This window comes from Mobula birostris, chromosome 12 (genome assembly GCF_030028105.1).
Source record: "Mobula birostris isolate sMobBir1 chromosome 12, sMobBir1.hap1, whole genome shotgun sequence".
Taxonomy (NCBI): Eukaryota; Metazoa; Chordata; class Chondrichthyes; order Myliobatiformes; family Myliobatidae; genus Mobula; species Mobula birostris.
The window spans coordinates 23,227,436-23,247,709 of NC_092381.1; the positions used below are offsets into that span (position 1 = coordinate 23,227,436).

Genomic DNA, 20,274 nt, shown 5'->3' on the forward strand with positions numbered 1-20,274 from the left:
CCACTGTGGGAAGTAACAAAGGATGAATCTAAAACATAATTACTATTTCAGTAGTATTCTTGATGCATCGGAATATGACTTTTGTAGTGTCTATAACGGGTAGGGCATGGCATTTTTTGAACAGGAACTAATTAGAGTAGAATATTCCCAAAAGAGTTAGTAATTAAGGAAATGATATTTCTCATACAGTTTGTTAGTAGAGGGTGCACTGATAATTTTGTTACTCACATATTTTAAACTGCTCAAAATGAGCTGTTTCGTTTTAAGATTGGGTTGTCACTACATCATGGGAGCCCACCAGGAAATGCGGAATGGTGAGCCAGAATAGAAGAATGTATGTTGTGTTATGCTCTATTAACTTTTTTACTCCTTAATTTCACTTGCAGCAAATTAGCACCGAACTGAACACACAGCTCATCAGCTCCAGGGTACTTCCCCGCGACTGAACACCGAACGCGTAAAGATGAATCAGGGGCCAGACAGGGCTGGATTGTCCCAGTCGACACTTGAGCAATCTACTGATCTCAAACAGGAGCAGGAAAAGGCCATTTGGCCCATCAAGCCGGTTCACCTATTCAATATCATGACTGATGTTTCCCTCTCTCAATTCCACTTTTGTGTGTAAAGACCAAAAAGAAAGGTGGGAGGCGGGGAAGACAGGGGCCATGGGGATTCTATAATGAGGAGTCACAGCAATCAGAATAAGGTGAAAGACATTTGGGATTGAGAATCTGACCAATTTTCTTGTATTGCCAGAAAATCACATGGGAGGAAAAATACATTTCAGAATTTCAAAAACATCTATTTGAACATTGGTGGAAGTAATTTAAAGTCAATTAATTTTTGGTTTTATATCACTAATGGCACAATGACAACTTTTAAAAGGCAATTGGAGAGGTACACAGATTTTAGATGGTTATGAGCCAAGTGCTGGCAATTGGGACTAGCTTGGATGTGGCACCTTAGCCTCTATGATACTCTGCATACTCTACGAGTTTGTCAAGTGAAATCAGCCAGTCAACCCAATCTCCTGCACCAAACTTTTACACACCCCCTCAAATGGCAAGTATATATTTTTTAGGCAACTAGAACAAAACTATGCACAGTACATTAGCAGTGATTTTACGAAGACCCTGTGTACTTGTGCTAGGGCACTGTTGCTCCTGCACCCAAATGCTCTTGCAATGAAGATCAGCAGTGTGCAGTTCTGTTGACCACACTATGGGAAGGAAGTAATTAAGTTAAGATAGTTCATAAAATATCATTATGATGTTACCTGAATTGGAGGGCTTGAGGTATCGGGAGAGATTGAATAGGCTGGGGCTGTTTCTCAGGAGCTAAGGAGGCCAGGAGGCACATGCCAGTGATAATAAACTTGATTCTGATTCTGATCATAGGAAGCACATAAAATATCTCCTATCATATCACCATAGAAAACATAAACAGCCGAGCATTTTAGAGAGTGTCTGAAACTAGTTTAGGGTGAGAGGGAGGACATTTTAAAGAGGATCCATGGGGTAACTTTTTCACAAAGAGAGTAGCTGGTGTCAGGAATGTACTACCAGGTGAAGTGATGAGGCAAGAACAACATTTAAAAGGCTGTTTGACAGGTAATTGAATGACTGAAAGATGTGGAATTAATACAGACAAATGGGATGAGCATAGTGGTCAGCACAGGCACAGTGGGCCAAATGGCCTCACTGTACCATTCAGACTTTATGATGCACTATACATACCTTCTACACTGTAGGTTTCCTTTCAGTGACCGGTTTATAAGGACACCCATCTGTATATCAGCATTTCTCAAACTACCTTCTTGTACCTTGAGCATCTCAAGATGCTGGTAGTGATCACTGACTACAGAGTCGAGGGGTAACTGAAGGTTATGTGCAAGTTCAACAACAAATCTGCTGCACAGACGTCCCTCCAGGGCAAAGGGAAAAAGTGGCTACATTTTTTCCTCACCCTACACTCAACTCACGGTAAGGTGAAGAGACTTCACAACACCTTGCCATCTAATAGTGATCCACTTGGAAACTCAGCACAGGTGCCAGCAATTATTTAAGGCATTGACCAATGCAGCAACTTATCCCTATATTCCGGCTGGCTTCTGCCTCCCGGCCACACCACCTTCAGACACAGGTTACTCGATACTTGAGCCCCGGTGACCTTGTCACTGTCTCCCTTAATCCTTCCACAGCCTCTGCACTGTCATATTGCTTCTTCAGCATCCGGTCTTGACTGGGCCTCAAACTTCCCCCAGCTAAACACAGCCCAGATCAAAAGCATCAGATTCTTCCTCTGTCTAAGCCCATTCTCTAGACATCAATGCCATCCGTCTCCTGACCATCTTCTCAGACTGAACCAGACTCTTTACAATCAAAGCATCCTATTTGACCCCAGACTTACACTGATACTTTTTCATCCTCCCCTGCTGCCGAGACAATGGTCTTCTTCTCCTCACACCCACCTCAATGTTCTCATGAGCATCGTGAAGGTGCAATAGAATCTTTCTGAGGGGATATATTGTATTCGCTAAAACTGTCAATCTGGCATCACACACAAAACAAAGGAGGAACTCAAGAGCATCTATGGAGGGGAAGAATCAATCCACATTTTGAACCCTTCGTCTGGAACGTCGACTGTTTATTCCACTCCATAGGTGCTGCTTGACCTGCTCAGTTTTTTTTGCATTTGTGTATGCTGCTCAAAATTCCCTGCATCCTGTGCTTATGTTAATCTGGCATGGTTGGGACTGGCATATAGGAGGGAGATTGAAAACCTTGGTTGAATGGTGCCTCAACAACCTCTCACTCAGCAACAGCAAAAGTAAAGAGCCGATCGTTGACTACAGGAGGAAGGAACCGGAGAGCCATGAGCCAGTCCTCTTTGGAAGATCGGAAGTGGGGAGGGTAGGTAACTTTAAACTCCTTGGTGTTATCTATCAGAACATCTATCCTCGGACCAGTACAATAGTACCATCACAAAGAATGACAGCAATGCCTCCACTGTCTCAGAAGTTTGCACAGATTCAGCACGTCATCTAAAACTTTGACAAACTTGCAAAGGTGCACAGTGGAGAGTATCCTCATTGGTTGCATCACAGCCTGGTATGAAACAGCAGTGGCCAGGAACGGAAAAGCCTACAAAAAGTGGTGGATACAGCCCAGACCGTCACAGGAGAATCTCTCCCCACCATTGAGCACATCTTCGAGGAATGCTGCCACAAGAAAGCAACATTCATCGAGTACCCCACCACCCAGAACGTGCTCTCTTCTCTCTGCTGCCATCAGGATGCAGGTACTGGAGCCTCAGGTCACACAGCACCAGGTTCAGGAACAGTTACAGCATTACCCTACAACCAGCATATTCCCGCACCAACCTGAACAACTTCACCTCAACTCTGAATGGATTCCATGACCTATGGACTCACTTCCTAGAATTCAGGTTCTCAATATTGTTTATTTACTTATTTATATTTTTTAACTTGCAGTTTGTTTTCCTTTACACTTGGCTGTTTGTATGTCTTTGTGTGTAGTTCTCATCAATTCTGTTGCATTTCTTTGTTCTACTGAAAATGATCTAAAGGCTGTACGTGGTGACAGATATGTACTTTGAACCTTCGTGGTGTCGCACTAACACGTTCTTTTCAGGTTAATGAATGTGATTCTAATTAATATTTCAACACTTTTAATTCACTTTAAAAATATTACATAGCAGAACAATCAATTTTCAGCAAAACTGGCAAGTTTCAAGGGAGTGCAATTACAGAATAGTGGATTATCAGATTTTTCCTGTAGGAGGTTTACAGGACTGTACAAACTGCTCCAATGTTGAGTCTCAAACCTAATGGTGCAAACTAAATGTTCCAGTCTGTCTTTGACAACATTACATTGTTTCCACGTAGGAACATCGCATAGATACAGAAAGAATTCTATTTACTCAAAGTTACATTAAGCATCTTCATCCACCATACTCTGCTTTTTTTTAAAAAAAGGCAACATTAATCAACATTCACATTCAATGAAAGTCTACAAATTGTTGCAAGCAACAATTTACAGGTTTTTTAAAATAAATCCCTGGACTTGAACTTGGGGTTTAGTTCTTCATGAGTTGAAACCTGCTGTGGATACAACCCACATACGACGTCACGATGGAGAGCTGTCCATGCTGACTTGATTCATCTCTAGCAAGAGATCAATTGATTTACCTGAAGAGTTTCAAATTTCAACACCAGTTTCAATTCAATGTTGGTTTTGCAAACGCTATCTCCCTCCCTGTGTCCCCCCAACCCCCTACTTGCGAGAGCTCAAATTGCTAGTTGGGCCAAGAATGTTTACATTTGTTTTGCTCGAACTTGCATTCCATCTCGTTATGTCGTAGGTAGTTTTCATCCAACAGCTTCAATTACAGAAAGCAGATTTGGTTGATCAGAATTGAAGTGCGTCACCAGGAGCTCGGCAGCTGGACGGGAACTGTACTCTATTTCACCAGGTGATTAGTAAGAGGATGGTTCAAGTCGAGTTTCAGATAACTCTGCAACTTTGTGAGCTTAAGTTACTCTGAATGATCCATCATCCGTGCCATTTGATGTCATGGGGAGGCAAGGTCATATTTGATGCCACTCCATTTCATAAAGTTTGCAAGAACTTTTTCTCTACACATCGGGTGTTTGATGATCTTCTCTAATGGCTTCTTTTTTTATGGGCATGGTGTGTTATTTTTCTCTCTGCACATTTGGATGTTTGATGGTCTTTTTTTTAATATGGGTTCTTTTTGGTTTCTTTGTTTTGTGGCTGCCTGATAGGTGTCAAACCCCAAGGTTGTGCAATGTTGCACACTTTGATAATAAGTGTACTTTGAACCGTCAGTCAGAACTGGGTGCCATGATCTATTCATTCCAAGCTGTGACATACAAATGGATCACAAGCCATCTAGAGCACATTCAGTCATGTGACATGAACCCAAGCATAACAATCCATCTTCGTTTAAAGCTTATTTATAGATACAACACAGTAATGAGGCCTTTCAGCTTATGAGCACGTGCCACCCGATTACACCTACTGACATGTAGCTTTAGAATGTGGGAGGAAAATGGGGCACCCGGAGATAACCCATGTGGTCACAGGAAGAAAGTACAAACTTCTTACAGACAGCGGCAGTACTGAACCCAGGTCGCTGGAACTTTAATATCATGACGCTAACCATTACACTTCTGTGCCAGCTGAATAGAAGTGCAAGTATAATCTACATGATTATTGATTAGTACCAATCACCATTTCCAGCAATCACGAAAAGTTATATGGACTCTGAAAGCACTAAAGGGGCTATGACTACAGATAAGCTTTTGAGCTGCTTGCAACTACAATTTTAATAAATACTGTATTACTTACCAATTATTCAGCATCATTGAAGAAACTTTGTGCCAGTAGGCAAACATTTCTTGTAACTGACTATTCCTGCATCCTCAATATGAAGTTCAGCAATAATCTTTTCTTTCAAGCTGGTAGGTATTACCAGTATATAACCCTCAAGTATTATTGTGAGAATAGTGAAATTGTGTCAATCTTTCATAGGCCAACTTCTATCTCTCTCTTTCTCATCCTGCGCAAGGGCCTCATCACATTTGAAATGTACAGTAGATTCCTGTTAATTGGGACACACTGGGACCAGTACATTGTGGCCCAATTAAGCAGATGCTGTAATTGGCAAGTTTCATGGAAATAGTTTGTCTTTTTTATATATTTTTAACTGAGTAACAAATTATGTATTTAAATGAAATTCAGAACAAACTAGAACACTGCCAATAATACTATAGTACTATAACACAGTATATTAGTTCCTAACAGTTATCGACAGAGAAATTCATCCAGTGTATGCAATGAACAGAATCAATACAGACACCTAGTACAGATAATGGACAGCCTTCATACAATACTCTCAACAACTGCATCCTCCAAATCTTCATTTTCATGGTACCATTCAAGATGATTGTTGATACCTTCAAATTCTTTGTAGTTCCTAATGTTCCTAACTTGTTGAAGTAGTGAAATCATTTCATTTTCACTCCTGGCCATTTCTGGTATCTCCAAGCCTAAATGCTTGAAACTGCAGTGAGCAAAACAGTTCTGAATCATCTTACTGTTTATTGCTCACCAACTATCAGTGGCAAAAATCACTTTTTTTTAAACACGTACACACACAACCGACTCTATTTAAAAACTGTTCACTCTAAGCATGGTGTGAAGTCACAAGTGCGTGTGACTAAGACTAGTTAGAACCTGTTCAGCAACAGTCTCATGCCCCAATAAAGTGGCAACGTATCTCAAATAAATGAAGGGAATCCTGGCAATTTTCTTGAGTAGTTTTTGTTCTTTAAAAGTTGTCCCAAATAAGAAACTTAACTGAGGGCCTAATTAACTGTACTTGGATGAGTAACCGAAAGGCCAAGAAGATGGCCAAGAAATCTGAACGTAGTTACGAATCTCCAGAACACTAATGTATGAGGATTTAAATGCAGAACCACTAAGGTTTTATAAAACAATTTTTGCTTTGTACAATCTCAAAGAAAAATACTCCATGTTTCAACCTGTATACTTCACTCTTCCACTGGATGTCATTTCTCTTTAAGTGGGGCCGAATTTTCCTCAGAATCAAGATTATTTTTAAACATGCTATTGAGAAGAAGTGTCCAGCATTAGGGAATCCAGTCACAGAATGCCAGGCAGTTACAGAGTGCAAGATACTGAGATATTCCAAGCAGCGTTACGTGGAGAACAGTGAATTTCCTGCACCAGGGCCTCAATAACTCCTTCCTCATCCTATTGTCTCTGTCCCTGGATCGACAGCTCAACGTGCAGAGAGGTTCACGTAAGTTTATTTACAAAGTACATATATATCACCATATACTACCCTGAGATTCATTTTCTTGCTGGCATTCACAGTAAATATAAAGAAACACAATAGAATTAACGAGAAACTGCACACAAAAATGGAACACACATCCAATGTGCAAATACAGAAATAATAATAATAATAAATAAGCAATATATTTCAAAAACATGAGTTAAAGAGTCCTTGAAAGAGAGCCCAAAACCCAGGAGATCCTGTACCTATTCCTCATTTCTAACCAGCTACTTGGATCACAGAGGGCTTATGGTATAGGCCCTAACCCCCTATGACTCCACTTGTTGGGATGAGATAGTGGAATGGCAGCCAAGCTTTCCGTAACTTGACCTGCTGACAAGATTCAAGTTTATTTATCACACATCAAAACATACAGTGAAATGTGTCATTTGCAATGACAACTACTGAGGTTGGGTAGGACTTCAACTAGAGGTCATGGGTTAAGGGTGAAAGGTGAAAAGCTTAAGGGGAAACTTCTTCATTCAGAGGGCGGTGAGAATGTGGAACGAGCTGGCAGCACAAGTGGTGCATGCGAGCCCGATTTCAATGTTTAGGAGAAATTTGGATGGGTACGTGGATGGTAGAGGTATGGAGGGCTATGGTCCCAGTGTGGGTCGATGGGAACAGGCAGTTTAAATGGTTCGGCATGGACTAGATGGGCTGAAGGACCTGTTTCTGTGCTGTACTTTCCTCTGACTCTAACCAACACACCCGATGGTGAGGTAGAGGAAGCACATAAGCGTCACTACACATTCCAGTGCCAACATTGCACACCCACCACGCTCAGCAGAATAACACAGAACACAATAAGCAACAAAACAAGCCCCATTCCTCCCCACAGCCATAGTAGTGTCTAGGTCTCTAACCCCAAGACAGTCTACATTCTCCAGCCTCCAGCTGACCCGGATTCAGATGGAGAACCGGCTCTGATGTACCTCTCAGACCACTCAACATTAGCACAAATAGGGTTTACTTGCAGCTCATTAGAAGTTTACTGTCCTGTTTGGAGACAGTCTCTCACTCACCTCCACTCCGTCGTACTCTTCATCAAAGAGCTTCAGGTACTCGGGGAGACCCAGCTGGCCCAGCCACTTGGAAATGGGTAAATGCTTCATCAAAGGTGCGTCCAGTTCCAGGCTCTGTTACCGGGGAGGAAAGTGGATACTTTCACTACCAGCGAGGCGAAGAAATTAAAACCACATTCTGCGATATGAAAGTGAAAGAAAGGAGGGCTCTTCTCTCTTATCTGGGTTGTAAATACTCAGTCATTTGGAACACTTACTTCATTCACTGAAAGGTCTGATCCAATCTCCATTTCTAAAGCACGAAACAGCAACATGCAGAGAAGAAAGGCAGTTTATCCTTCTGCGACTACAAGGAGTGCTGCCATAGAAACCAGCATCCATTATCAAGGACCCCCACCATCCTGGCCACGCTCTCTTCTTGCTGCTGCCATTGGGGAGGTGGCACAGGGAACCTTCAGTCCCACACCATCGGGCTTCTGACCAGCATGGGTAACCTCACTCACCTCAGCACTGAACTGATCCACAACCTATCAACTCAAGTTTCAAGGACTCCACAACTCTTGTTTTCAGTATTATCTCCTATTTATTCTTTGGATTTGCACAGTTTGTCTTCTTTTGCACATTGGTTGTTTGTCTGTCTTTGTTTTTCATTGATTCTGTTGTGTTTTATTGTACCTATAGTGAATGCCCACAAAAAAATGAATCTCAGGATATGGTGAAATATATGTGCATACTTCTAATAATAAATTTATTTAGAACGATGAGGAAGCCACAAACAGACTGTGGCAGCTTGGCTGTCTGTTCATATACTTGTCTGACGTTAGAGGAGAAAGTTAGGATAGGGGCTGGCAGAAGAACAGGGACGGGAACAACAATTCTTCCCACAGACTCTACTCAACCCACCGAGTTCCTTCAACAGACTGCTGTTAAATCAGTGTATATTCATCATTTCCCACTGGGTTGTAAAGGTTATCTTACTCTTGGTAATATACAAGCATTAAGTACAGTCTCAAAGCTATTTAACCAAGGCAGACGAAGAGACATGGAGTCATAGTGTGGAAACAGAGCCATGCTGATAGCGTAGTCCGTTGAGCTAGTCCCAATAGCTCTCTAAATCACTCATGTTCATGTGCCTGTTTAGATAGCTTTTTTAACATGTTGCTAATGTGCCATTATTTTTGGCAGCTGATTCCAAATACACACCACCACCTTTGGGCAAAGCTGCCACCTCTGATACCCTTGTTTTTCAGAATCAGTGTCAAAAGTTAGAATCAGATTTATTATCACTAACCTAAGTTTTGAAATTTGTTGTTTCGTGACAGCAGGACAACGCAGAATGTAACGTCATAAAAGTAAATGAGTAGGGCAAAAGGAGAGCAAGAACAGTGAGGTAGTGTTTATGGGTTCATTGTCCATCCAGAAATCTGATACCGGACAGGCAGAAACTGTTCTTCAAATATTGAGCTTGTGTCTTCAGGCGTTCTAATGGTAGTAGTGAGAAAAGAGTTTATCCTGGGTCCTTAAAGGCGGATGCTGCCTTTTTGAGGCATCAACTTTTGAAGATGTTGTCGAAAGTGGGGAGACTGGTGCCCATGATGGAGACGGCCGAGTTTACAATCCTCTGCAGCTTTTTCTGGTCCTGTGTCTTGGCACCTCCATACCAGCTGGTGATGCAACCAGGTGAAACCTTCTCCGCGGTAAAATCTCTCACCTGTCAAGAGCAATGTGGTGATTAAAAAGCACAACAGTGCCTCTTACACCTCAGACGGCTGAAGGAGACTCAAATCCTCAGGACTTTCTACAGGGGCACCACTGAGAGCATGCTAACTGGCTGTGTCATCGTCTGGCAGGGGAACTGTAGTACCCTCAATCACAGGGCACTGCAGGGAGCGATGCCGACAGCGCGGCTCACCTGTGGGTGTCAGCTTTCCTCTATTTCGGACACTTACAGCAGCAGGTGTGTAAAAAGGGCCCAGAGGATCATTAGGGACTCCAGCCACCCCAACCACAAACTGTTTCAGCTGCTACCGGCTGGCAAACGGTACCATGGCATTGAGGCCAGGACCAATAGGCATGGGACCTTTTATCACCCGGCCATCAGACTGATCAATACACATTGATCTGATTGCATATCTGACTGTACATTGAAGTATACAAAACAATTATGTATACACTCTTAGTGTTTGGGCAATATCCTCCCACATGTCCCTTCCTTATTGCTCATACATCCCTTGAATGTAAGAAATAAATAAAGAGCCAGACAGACAAATAAATAAATATGCCTTATTTTTAGCATCTCCTCGGTGGGAAAAAGACTATGTGCTTTCTCTCCTTCTATACCTCACTACTATAGATTGAATATCCAATATACTGCAGATGCTGAAAATCTGAAACAAAACCAGCAACTGTTGGATAGAGTCAGAGTCATCACCTGAAGTTCCCCAGCCTCAAAACTTTAACTCTGTTTCTCATTCTATAGATGATGCCTGGCCTACTGTGTGTTTGAAAATATTCTCACCAGGGAGGCAGGAAATTCCTCATCCCATAACCACCACTAGACTGCATTGCTGGCATTATTAGGCAGGGAGGGACCAGGTGCAGACTCTGGGTTGTAGAGACAATACCAGCAAACATTTGCATGTCGGAGAAACAGAAATAAAATTAATGACTCAGCTGTGAAAACATTCAATAATTGCAGTATTATATTTTAAATAATGCCAACTGCATTCTCCAGAAGTCCTCTGGTGAATCAATAACAATCAAAGCCACTTATTACTATGAATCAATCCTTTTGCAGAAAAGCATTGGTACTTACCCTTTCTGTGTCCATCCTATTGTCCAGTAATGTCATTAAATAAATTAATAAAGATGTGGACTTGAACAGCGTGGGCCCTCCCTCGCCTTACTGGTTGGTTGTCCCTCCTTAATAATGTCCCACCCACAGATGAGGCAAGTGCTAATCCCAACCTGGCAACTAAATTTCTTGTAGAAACCTAATGGCCCGGAGCATGATGTTTCTCAGGGCCTCGTTTCAATGTTATGAAATGCCCTATTGGGTACATCGTGTGAGATTGGAGGCCACCAGGCCCGAGGGGTGTTGAGAAATGGGATACACGGTATGCTTTGCATCACATAATTCTCATATATGGAGTCTACGCACCAAAACATCAAAACTCCAAAGCTCCTAGATGAGACTGCTTTGCTGTTACTGGGGCCTCGATCTTCCCTTGCCCACTGCCAGGGGTTGTTAGTAGGAACCCAGTCTCACTACACACAACACACAGGGGGTGGAGGCTTTCTGACTTTCCCAGGCAAGTCTTCCAAGTGCATTGCCTGCTGCCTTGATATTGGTGTATTATTGTCACGTGTACAGAAGTACAATGAAAATCTTATCTTACAGATCAAATTATTGCAAAGTACATTGAGGTAGAACAAGGGAAAACAATAACAATGCAGAATAAAGTATGACAGCTGTAGAGAAAGTGCAGTGCCAGGAAACAAACAACAAGGTCATAAAGATAGATCAAGAGTCCATCTTATTGTACTAGGTAACCATTCAATTGTCTTATAACAATGGGGTTAAGCTGTCCCTGAGTCTGGTGATATGTGCTATCAGGCGGGTGGAAGTGAGGGGAAGACAGAAGACTCACAGCTCTCCAACCCTGGCTCTGCTGGCTGCCTACTCAGCAGCTCATCAGCTGCCTGATCAAAGGTCGGCACACCATCACAGACTTCAAAGCTAAATGCAGTGGAGTTTCCAACATTGCTGCCTCCCTCCCAGATGAGCTAAATCTTTTTTTCATGCTCGATTCGATGTCGCCAATACTGAGCCCCTGAGGAGAGGTGCTGAAGTGACCGGCAGCTTGGTCATCTCTGAGGCTGAAGTACACAGGTTTTTCCAACCAGGGGACAGTCACAAGGCTGTGGGACCGGATGGCACCCCAGGGCCGGTACTCAGGGTGTGCGCAGTACAATTGGCAGGTGTGATTACAGATATTTTTAATCTCCCTCTCTCTCTCCCCCAGTGTAGATTTCCCTTCTGCCTCAAAGCATCCACCATTGTCCCTTTACCTAAAAAGACCAAGGTAATGTCTGAATGACTGGATTCCTGTCACACTCACCTCAATAATAAGCAAATGCTTTGAGAGGCTGGTCAAGGACTACATCTGCAGCTTGCTACCACCCACACTGGACCCCTATAATTCGCCTACCGACACAACCGATTGACAGATCATGCCATAACCACAGCTCTACACTCTGTCCTTACACATCTGGAGAAGAGGGATGCTTGTTGAGAATGCTGTTCTTGGACTACAGTTCAGCATTCAACACCATAATTCCTGCAGGCTCCACAAGAAGCTCAGAGACTTTGGCCTTCCTGGACTTCCTGTTAGATCATTGGCAGGTGGTAAGAGTGGGCTCCCTCACCTCTGCCACTCTGACCCTCAACACAGGTGCCCCAAGGCCCCTCCTTTACTCTCAGTATACCCATGACTGTGTCACCATCCACAGCTCCAATCTGCTAATTACATTTGCTGTTGACACTACACTGATTGGCCCAATCTCAAATAATAATGAGGCAGCCTACAGAGAAGTCATCACCCTGACACAGTGCTGTCAAGAAAACAACCTCTCCCTCAACATTGCAAAAACAAAGGAGCTGGTTGTGGACTACAGGAGGAATGGAGACAGGCTAACTCCTATCGACATCAATGGATCTGGGGTTGAGAGGGTGAACAGCTTTAAGTTCCTTGGCAGACACATCACCAAGGATCTCACGTGGTCTGTACATACCAGCTGTGCAGTGAAAAAAGTGCCTCTTTCACCTCAGAAGTTTGGTATGGGCCCCCAAGTCCTATGAACTTTCTACAGGGGCACAATTGAGAGCATCCTGACTGGATGCATCACTGCCTGGTATGGGAACTGTACCTCCCTTAATCGCAGGGCTCTGCAGAGAGTGGTGCAGACAGCCCAGCGCATCTGTAGATCTGAACTTCTCACTGTTCAGGACATCTACAAAGACAGGTGCATAAGAAGGGCCCGAAGGATCATTGGAGACCCAAGTCACCCCAATCACAAACTGTTCCAGCTGCTACCATCCGGGAAGCAGTACCGCAGCATAAAAGCCAGGACCAACGGGCTCCAGGACAGCTTCTTCCACCAGGCCTTCAGAATGAATAATTCATGCTGATACAATTATATTTCTATGTTATATTAACTGTCCTGTTGTACATACTATTTATTATAAAGTACTATAAATTACACATTGCGTATTTAGAAGGAGAAGTTACGTAAAAATTTTTACTCATGTATATGAAGGATGTAAGAAATAAAGCCAATTCATTTCAAATCACACCTGATGAGGTTAACTTACATACCGAGAGCCCTCATCCAACTAACCGCCTGCTGATTGACATCTGCCCTCCAAATCACCCATTCCATCCCACCCACCATCTCTGTCTCCACTTTCCCAACTACTGTTTCCAATCTTTTCCACTTCCCAACTACCACTTCCAATCAATGAACTATGCACGTGTCCCCCTGTTCCATTACACTCTCTACTGTCCTACTGCATGTCCTCTGCAAGTTTGACTTTCCAAAATTTATCACTTCAACGTACCTGAACCGAAATCCATTTGCCCCTCCTCAGCCCACTTCCCAAACTGATCAAAATCCTCCTGTAATCTTTGATAACCTTTTTCACCATCAACAACACCTCCCAGGTCCAGGTCCTACACGAATTTACTGATTAGCATTGTTTATTTGCATCCAAATCATTAATGTAAATAACAAAAGTCCCAAACACTGACCCCTGGCACACAGTTACCAACCTCCATTCCAATAAACAGCCTTGAACAATCACCCTCTTCCTGGGTCCCATAGGTCCTAACCTTCTACAGTAGCCTATCATGCGGAACCTTGTTGAAGACTTTGCTCAAATCCAAATAGACAACATCAACTGCCCTACCCATATCCACATTTTTGGTTACCTCTTCAAAAAAAAACTAAAATATTTAAACACAACTTCTCGTGCACAAAGCCATTCTGACTCCCTCAAGTCAGACTATCCAAATCTGAATCACTTCATTGCCAGTACGTGGAACACATCAGAATTTATTGTGGTTCAGTGCCAACCATAAAACACAGGACACCACAACAGGCAATACAATAGCAACCAACATTTTACAAGACAATGGGGCAAACAGCCATGAGCAATCAACAAAAGACCATAAGACACAGGAGCAGAATTAAGCCATCTGGTTCATTGAATCTGCTCCATCATTCAATCATGGCTGATCCTTTTTTCACTTCTCCTCAACCCCAGTTCCTGGCCTTCTCCCCGTAACCTTTGATGCCATGTCCAATCAAGAACCTATCATTCTCTGCCTTAAATACACCCAACGACCTGGTCTCCACAGCCGCAAGTGTGGCATCAAATTCCACAAATTCACCACTCTTTGGCTAAAGAAATTTCTCCACATCTCTATTTTGAAAGGGCGCCCCTCTATCCTGAGGCAATGCCCTCTTGTCCTAGACTCTTCCACCATGGGAAACATCCTTTCGACATCTATTCTGTCTAGGCCTTTCAACATTCGAAAGTTTTCAAGAATTCATCCTCCTGAATTCCAGCGAGTACAAACCCAGAGCTACCAAACGTTCCTCGTATGATAACCCTTTCATTCCTGAATCATCCTTGTGAACCTCCTCTGGACCCTCTCCAATGCCAGCACATCTTTTTTAAGATGAGGGGCCCAAAACTGTTCATAATACTCAAGGTGAGGCCTCGCCAGTGCCTCATAAAGCCTCATCATCACATCCTTGCTCTTGTATTCTAGACCTCTTGAAATGAATGCTAGCATGGCATTTGCCTTCCTCACCACCAACTCAACCTGCAAATTAACCTTCAGGGTGTTCTGCCCAAGGACTCCCAGGTCCCTCTGCATCTCAGATTCCTGGATTTTCAACCCGTTTTGAAATTAACAATTAGCAGAACAGTCACATGTGCAAGGGTGAAGATAAAGAACAAACTCAATAATTATCAACAGAAGGACAGCAGGAAAGACCACTTAACGGATGTTGTGCGGGGACAGTCAGGATATTACACCTGGGTGAGGTTTGTTGAGAAGTTGGATAGCTGGAGGAAAGAAGCTTTGGAGATGACATGTAGTCCTGGTGGGATTGGACTTGCAGCATCTCCCTGATGGCAATTTGGTGAATAGGGAACTACTTGGGGGGGGGGGGGTGGAATCTGCAGTAATTTTTTCAGCTCTTTTCTTCGCTCTAACCTTGAACAGGTCTTTTAATTTTGGTAGCTGGAAGCCTATATGCTGATAAACCTAGCCTACCCAATCTCTTCTTACATGTACAATCCCCATCTCAGGCAACATCCTGGTGATTCACTTCTGCACTCCCTATATTGCTGCCACAGAGGGAGGAGGGGAGGAAGTTTTTTTTTCCAGTCCTGATGAAGTGTCTCTTTTCCACAGATGCTGCTTGGCCTACTGAGTTCCTGTGTGCGTGTCTTTGTGTGTGTTGTGTTGCTTTGGATTTCCAGCATCTGCAGAATTTCTCTTGTTCCAGGCACCAGTTCAGTTGGCTTTAAAACAGGCCTTCCTTTTATCCCACATAACCAGAGATGAACAATAAATGTGGCCCTGGCAGCAAATACTGTACACTATTTATCAGTACCAAAATTACACATTAGACAATATTATTGTTGAGCACTGGACGGGCTGATAAATTGTTGCCATATTATGACCTTGAAACAAACAAGCTAACACTACAAATATATCAAAAACTAAACAAGAATGCTTCCCATGTTCCTCGTAATCAAGTGAGCAATGGACAGGTTTGTATATGGGCACTATTTACAGGCTTATGCAGAAATGCACGAACTTCCATATTGACCATCAAGGTTTTTCAAAAGAATCTCACTAGATCATTTCCAATCTGCTAGATTTTATGTAGTCTTCTTTAAATTATATGTGTAGGCAGACAATCTCCAACTTGACTCACTCTTCCACAAGTATGACTAACTTGGAAATCTCAAATTCTCATAAGTGTGCATCATCTTTGCCTTCCATAACACAGTGTAACATTAGAAAGGAAATTCCTCTCATTTCCCTGTTTGTTTTGCCAGATGTCCTGCAATGATGCCCCCTGGTCAGCAATTTTATTTACTTAATCAATGTAATGAACATTTCTACTAAATCATTTCTCAACCATCCTTTCTCCAAAGGTGACTTTCCAGTCTCCACGGGTAGGTGCAAATGGACAGGTACATGGGGCGGGGGGGGGGGGGGCGGCATCTGGCCCGAATGCAATAAATTGTCATTAGCTGAGTGGGCACTGTGGTCAGCACAGACTCACTGGGCCAAAGGACCACTCCAGGACTCCACAAAACTCATTTTGGCGGATCTCCTCTGCACCTGCCCTAAAGTGAGCCACTGGTCAATGAGCCCATCAACACTCATTATTCCTCTTCTGCAGAATGTATTTACTTTTTCTAACATATAGTGATTTTTATGGACCATTCAGGGATCTGATGCTGGAGAGAAAGGAGCTCTTCCTAAGACGTTAGGAGTGAGTCTTTAAGCTCCTGTGCCTCCTCCCCGCTGGTAGTAATGAGAGAGGGTATGTCTCATATGGTTATAGTGAGGGTCTTTAGTGACGGATACTGACTTTGGAAGATGTCCTCAGTGGTGGGGGGGGCCGTTCTGCGCATTAGAGCCTCCATATCAGGAGATGATGCAACCAGTTAGAATGCTCTCCACCTTACACTGGCAGAAATTTGATAGAATCTTTGGTGACATAGCAAATCTTCTCAAACTCCTAATGAAAGCTTTCAAAGGAGAAATTTTGAGAGTGCAGAGTTTGTATGTTCCTGTCAGGATTAAAGGCAAAGTGAATAGGAATAAGGAACCTTGTTTCTCCAGGGATATTGCAACTCTGATAAAGAAGAAGAGGAAGTTGTATGACATGTATAGGAAACAGGGAGTAAGTCAGCTGCTTGAGGAGTATAAGAAGTGCAAGAAAATACTTAAGAAAGAAGTAAGGAGGGCTAAAAGAAGACATGAGGTTGCCTTGGCAGTCAAAGTGAAGGATAATCCAAAGAGCTTTTACAGGTATATTAAGAGCAAAAGGATTGTAAGGGATAAAATTGGTCCTCTTGAAGATCAGAGTGGTCAGCTATGTGCGGAACCAAAGGAAATGGGGGAGATCTTAAATAGGTTTTTTGCGTTGATATTTACTAAGGAAACTGCCATGAAATCTATGGAATTGAGGGAATCAAGTAGTGAGATCATGGAAACTGTACAGATTGAAAAGGAGGAGGTGCTTGCTGTCTTGAGGAAAATTAACATGGGTAAATGCCCGGGACCTGACAGAGCGTTCCCTCGGACCTTGAAGGAGACTAGTGTTGAAATTGCGGGGGCCCTGGCAGAAATACTTAAAACGTCGCTGTCTACGGATGAGGTGCCGGAGGATTGGAGAGTGGCTCATGTTGTTCAGTTGTTTAAAAAAGGATCGAAAAGTAATCCGGGAAATTATAGGCCCGTAAGTTTAACGTCGGTAGTAGGTAAGTTATTGGAGGGAGTACTAAGAGACAGAATCTACAAGCATTTGGATAGGCAGGGACTTATTAGGGAGAGTCAACATGGCTTTGTGCGTGGTAGGTCATGTTTGACCAATCTATTGGAGTTTTTCGAGGAGGTTACCAGGAAAGTGGATGATGGGAAGGCAGTGGATATTGTCTACATGGACTTCAGTAAGGCCTTTGACAAGGTCCTGCATGGGAGGTTAGTTAGGAAAATTATGTCGCTAGGTATAAATGGAGACGTGGTAAATTGGATTAGACATTGGCTCAATGGAAGAAGCCAAAGAGTGGTAGTTGAGAATTGCTTCTCTGAGTGGAGGCCTGTGACTAGTGGTGTGCCACAGGGATCAGTGCTGGCTCCATTGTTATTTGTCATCTATATCAATGATCTGGATGATAATGTGGTAAATTGGATCAGCAAATTTGCTGATGATACAAAGATTGGAGGTGTAGTAGACAGTGAGGAAGGTTTTCAGAGCCTGCAGAGGGACTTGGACCAGCTGGAAAAATGGGCTGAAAAATGGCAGATGGAGTTTAATACAGACAAGTGTGAGGTATTGCACGTTGGAAGGACAAACCAACGTAGAACATACAGGGTTAATGGTAAGTCACTGAGGAGTGCAGTAGAACAGAGGGATTTGGGAATACAGATACAAAATTCCCTAAAAGTGGCGCCACAGGTAGATAGGGTCATAAAGAGAGCTTTTGGTACATTGGCCTTTATTAATCAAAGTATTGAGTATAAGAGCTGGAATATTATGATGAGGTTGTATAAGGCATTGGTGAGGCCGAATCTGGAGTATTGTGTTCAGTTTTGGTCACCAAATTACAGGACGGATATAAATAAGGTTGAAAGGGTGCAGAGAAGGTTTACAAGGATGTTGCCAGGACTTGAGAAACTCAGTTACAGAGAAAGGTTGAATAGGTTAGGACTTTATTCCCTAGAGCGTAGAAGAATGAGGGGAGATTTGATAGAGGTATATAAAATTATCATGGGTATAGATAGAGTGAACGCAAGCAGGCTTTTTCCACTGAGGCAAGGGGAGAAAAAAACCAGAGGACATGGGATAAGGGTGAGGGGGGAAAAGTTTAAAGGGAACATTGGGGGAGGGGCTTCACACAGAGAGTGGTGGGAGTATGGAATGAGCTGCCAGACGAGGTGGTAAATGCGGGTTCTTTTTTAACATCTAAGAATAAATTGGACAGATACATGGATGGGAGGTGTATGGAGGGATATGGTCCGTGTGCAGGTCAGTGGGACTAGGCAGAAAATGGTTTGGCACAGCCAAGAAGGGCCAAAAGGCCTGTTTCTGTGCTGTAGTTTCTATGGTTTCTATGGAAATAAAGCCACTGGCATGCCTTCTTTGTTTATCAATATATTGGGACCAGGATAGATCGCTTGCGATGTTGATGCCCAGGAACGTGAAACTGCTCACTCTTTCCACCGCTAATCCCTCAGTGAGCATTGCAGTGTGTTCTGACTTCCCCTTCCTGAAGTCCACAATCAATTCCTTAAGGCTGATTTATACTTGTGTGTCAACTCGACGCCGTAACCTACGCTAGTGACCGACACATGTTGTGAGCATTTATACTTGTGCGTTGGTGTGTCTGCGTCGCTCTGCAATTCGGGCACGTCGCGCATGCGCACACACACCTGCTCGCGCAAGGCTTCATGTTCATGGTAGTCTTTCTCGGGGTAAACAAGTTTAAAGCGAGTGTCTTTTTTCATAAAAGCAAAATGTGTCCTCCATAATTTCAGAGGTCTGTAAAGCTTTATGGAAAGCATTGCAGCCAGAGTTCCTTCCCTGCCCTTCAGTCGCCCAATGGGAAGCTATTGCAGCGTAGGATGAAATGCGATGCTACCAAGCGGTCCAATCACAGTTGTTGTGGTCTGCGTTGCCGCGACGCGCAGTTACATTTTGGGAGAGGTGTGCATCAGGCTACAGCGTAGGGGTCTGCATAGGCTCTGTGTAGGGTTCACAGCAACGCCGTACCTACGGCGTCAAGTTGACACATAAGTATAAATCAGCCTTCAGTCATACACACACAGTGCTGGAGGAACTCAGCAGGCCATACAGCATCTCAGCCTGAAACGTCAACTATTTTACTCTTTTCCATAGATGCTGCCTGGCCTGCTGAGTTCCTCCAGCATTTTGTGTGTATTACTTTCACTTCCAGCATCTGCGGATTTTCTCTCGTTTGTGATCAATTCCTTAGCCTTGCTGACATTGAGTGCAAAATTGTCGTTGCAACACACATCAACCAGCTGATCTTCCTCATTGTCACACACCTCAGCCGACAGTGATCCCCCTTCCCCTCCCCCTCTCAAATCTCTTACTACCTCTTCTTTCAGTTAGTCCTGACGAAGGGTCTCGGCCCGAAACGTCAACTGTACCCCCTTCCTATAGATGCTGCCTGGCCTGCTGCATTCACCAGCAACTTTTATGTGAGTTGCCTGAATTCTCAGATGTTGTTTGAGCTCTCCCTAGCCACACAGTTATGAGTGCACAGAGAGGAAAGCCTTGCTTTTGAAAGGTGAAGGTTTACTAATCATCTTTTGCCAGAGAAGGTGTTGTCTTTTGAAGGAGGCCTTAAACTGGATACAAAAAAGATCCCATTCTGAGAAATGAGTGGGAGAACTGTCCTCTATATCTTCACCACGTTACCACCTAATTAACCCCTCAGTAATCTGGACATAATCAGTTTCCAGTTGTGGGGGATTTCCTTTTTTACCATATTTCCTGCATT

At 43.3% G+C, this 20,274-nt stretch overlaps 1 protein-coding gene across 3 annotated transcripts in view; it reads right to left on the reverse strand.

Annotated features, from left to right (window-relative positions):
- The window catches only part of bcar3 (BCAR3 adaptor protein, NSP family member), a 209,905-nt gene that overhangs the window by 159,042 nt on the left and 30,589 nt on the right, over positions 1-20,274 (reverse strand). For 2 of the 3 annotated variants that reach the window (XM_072273465.1, XM_072273466.1), the window contains one exon: positions 7,932-8,045. The exons of the other annotated variant lie outside the window; for it this stretch is intronic. In XM_072273465.1, the coding sequence (XP_072129566.1) occupies positions 7,932-8,021 (90 nt within the window). In that variant the 5' untranslated portion in view covers positions 8,022-8,045. The remainder of the gene's footprint in view (positions 1-7,931; positions 8,046-20,274) is intronic. 3 annotated transcript variants of the gene reach the window in all.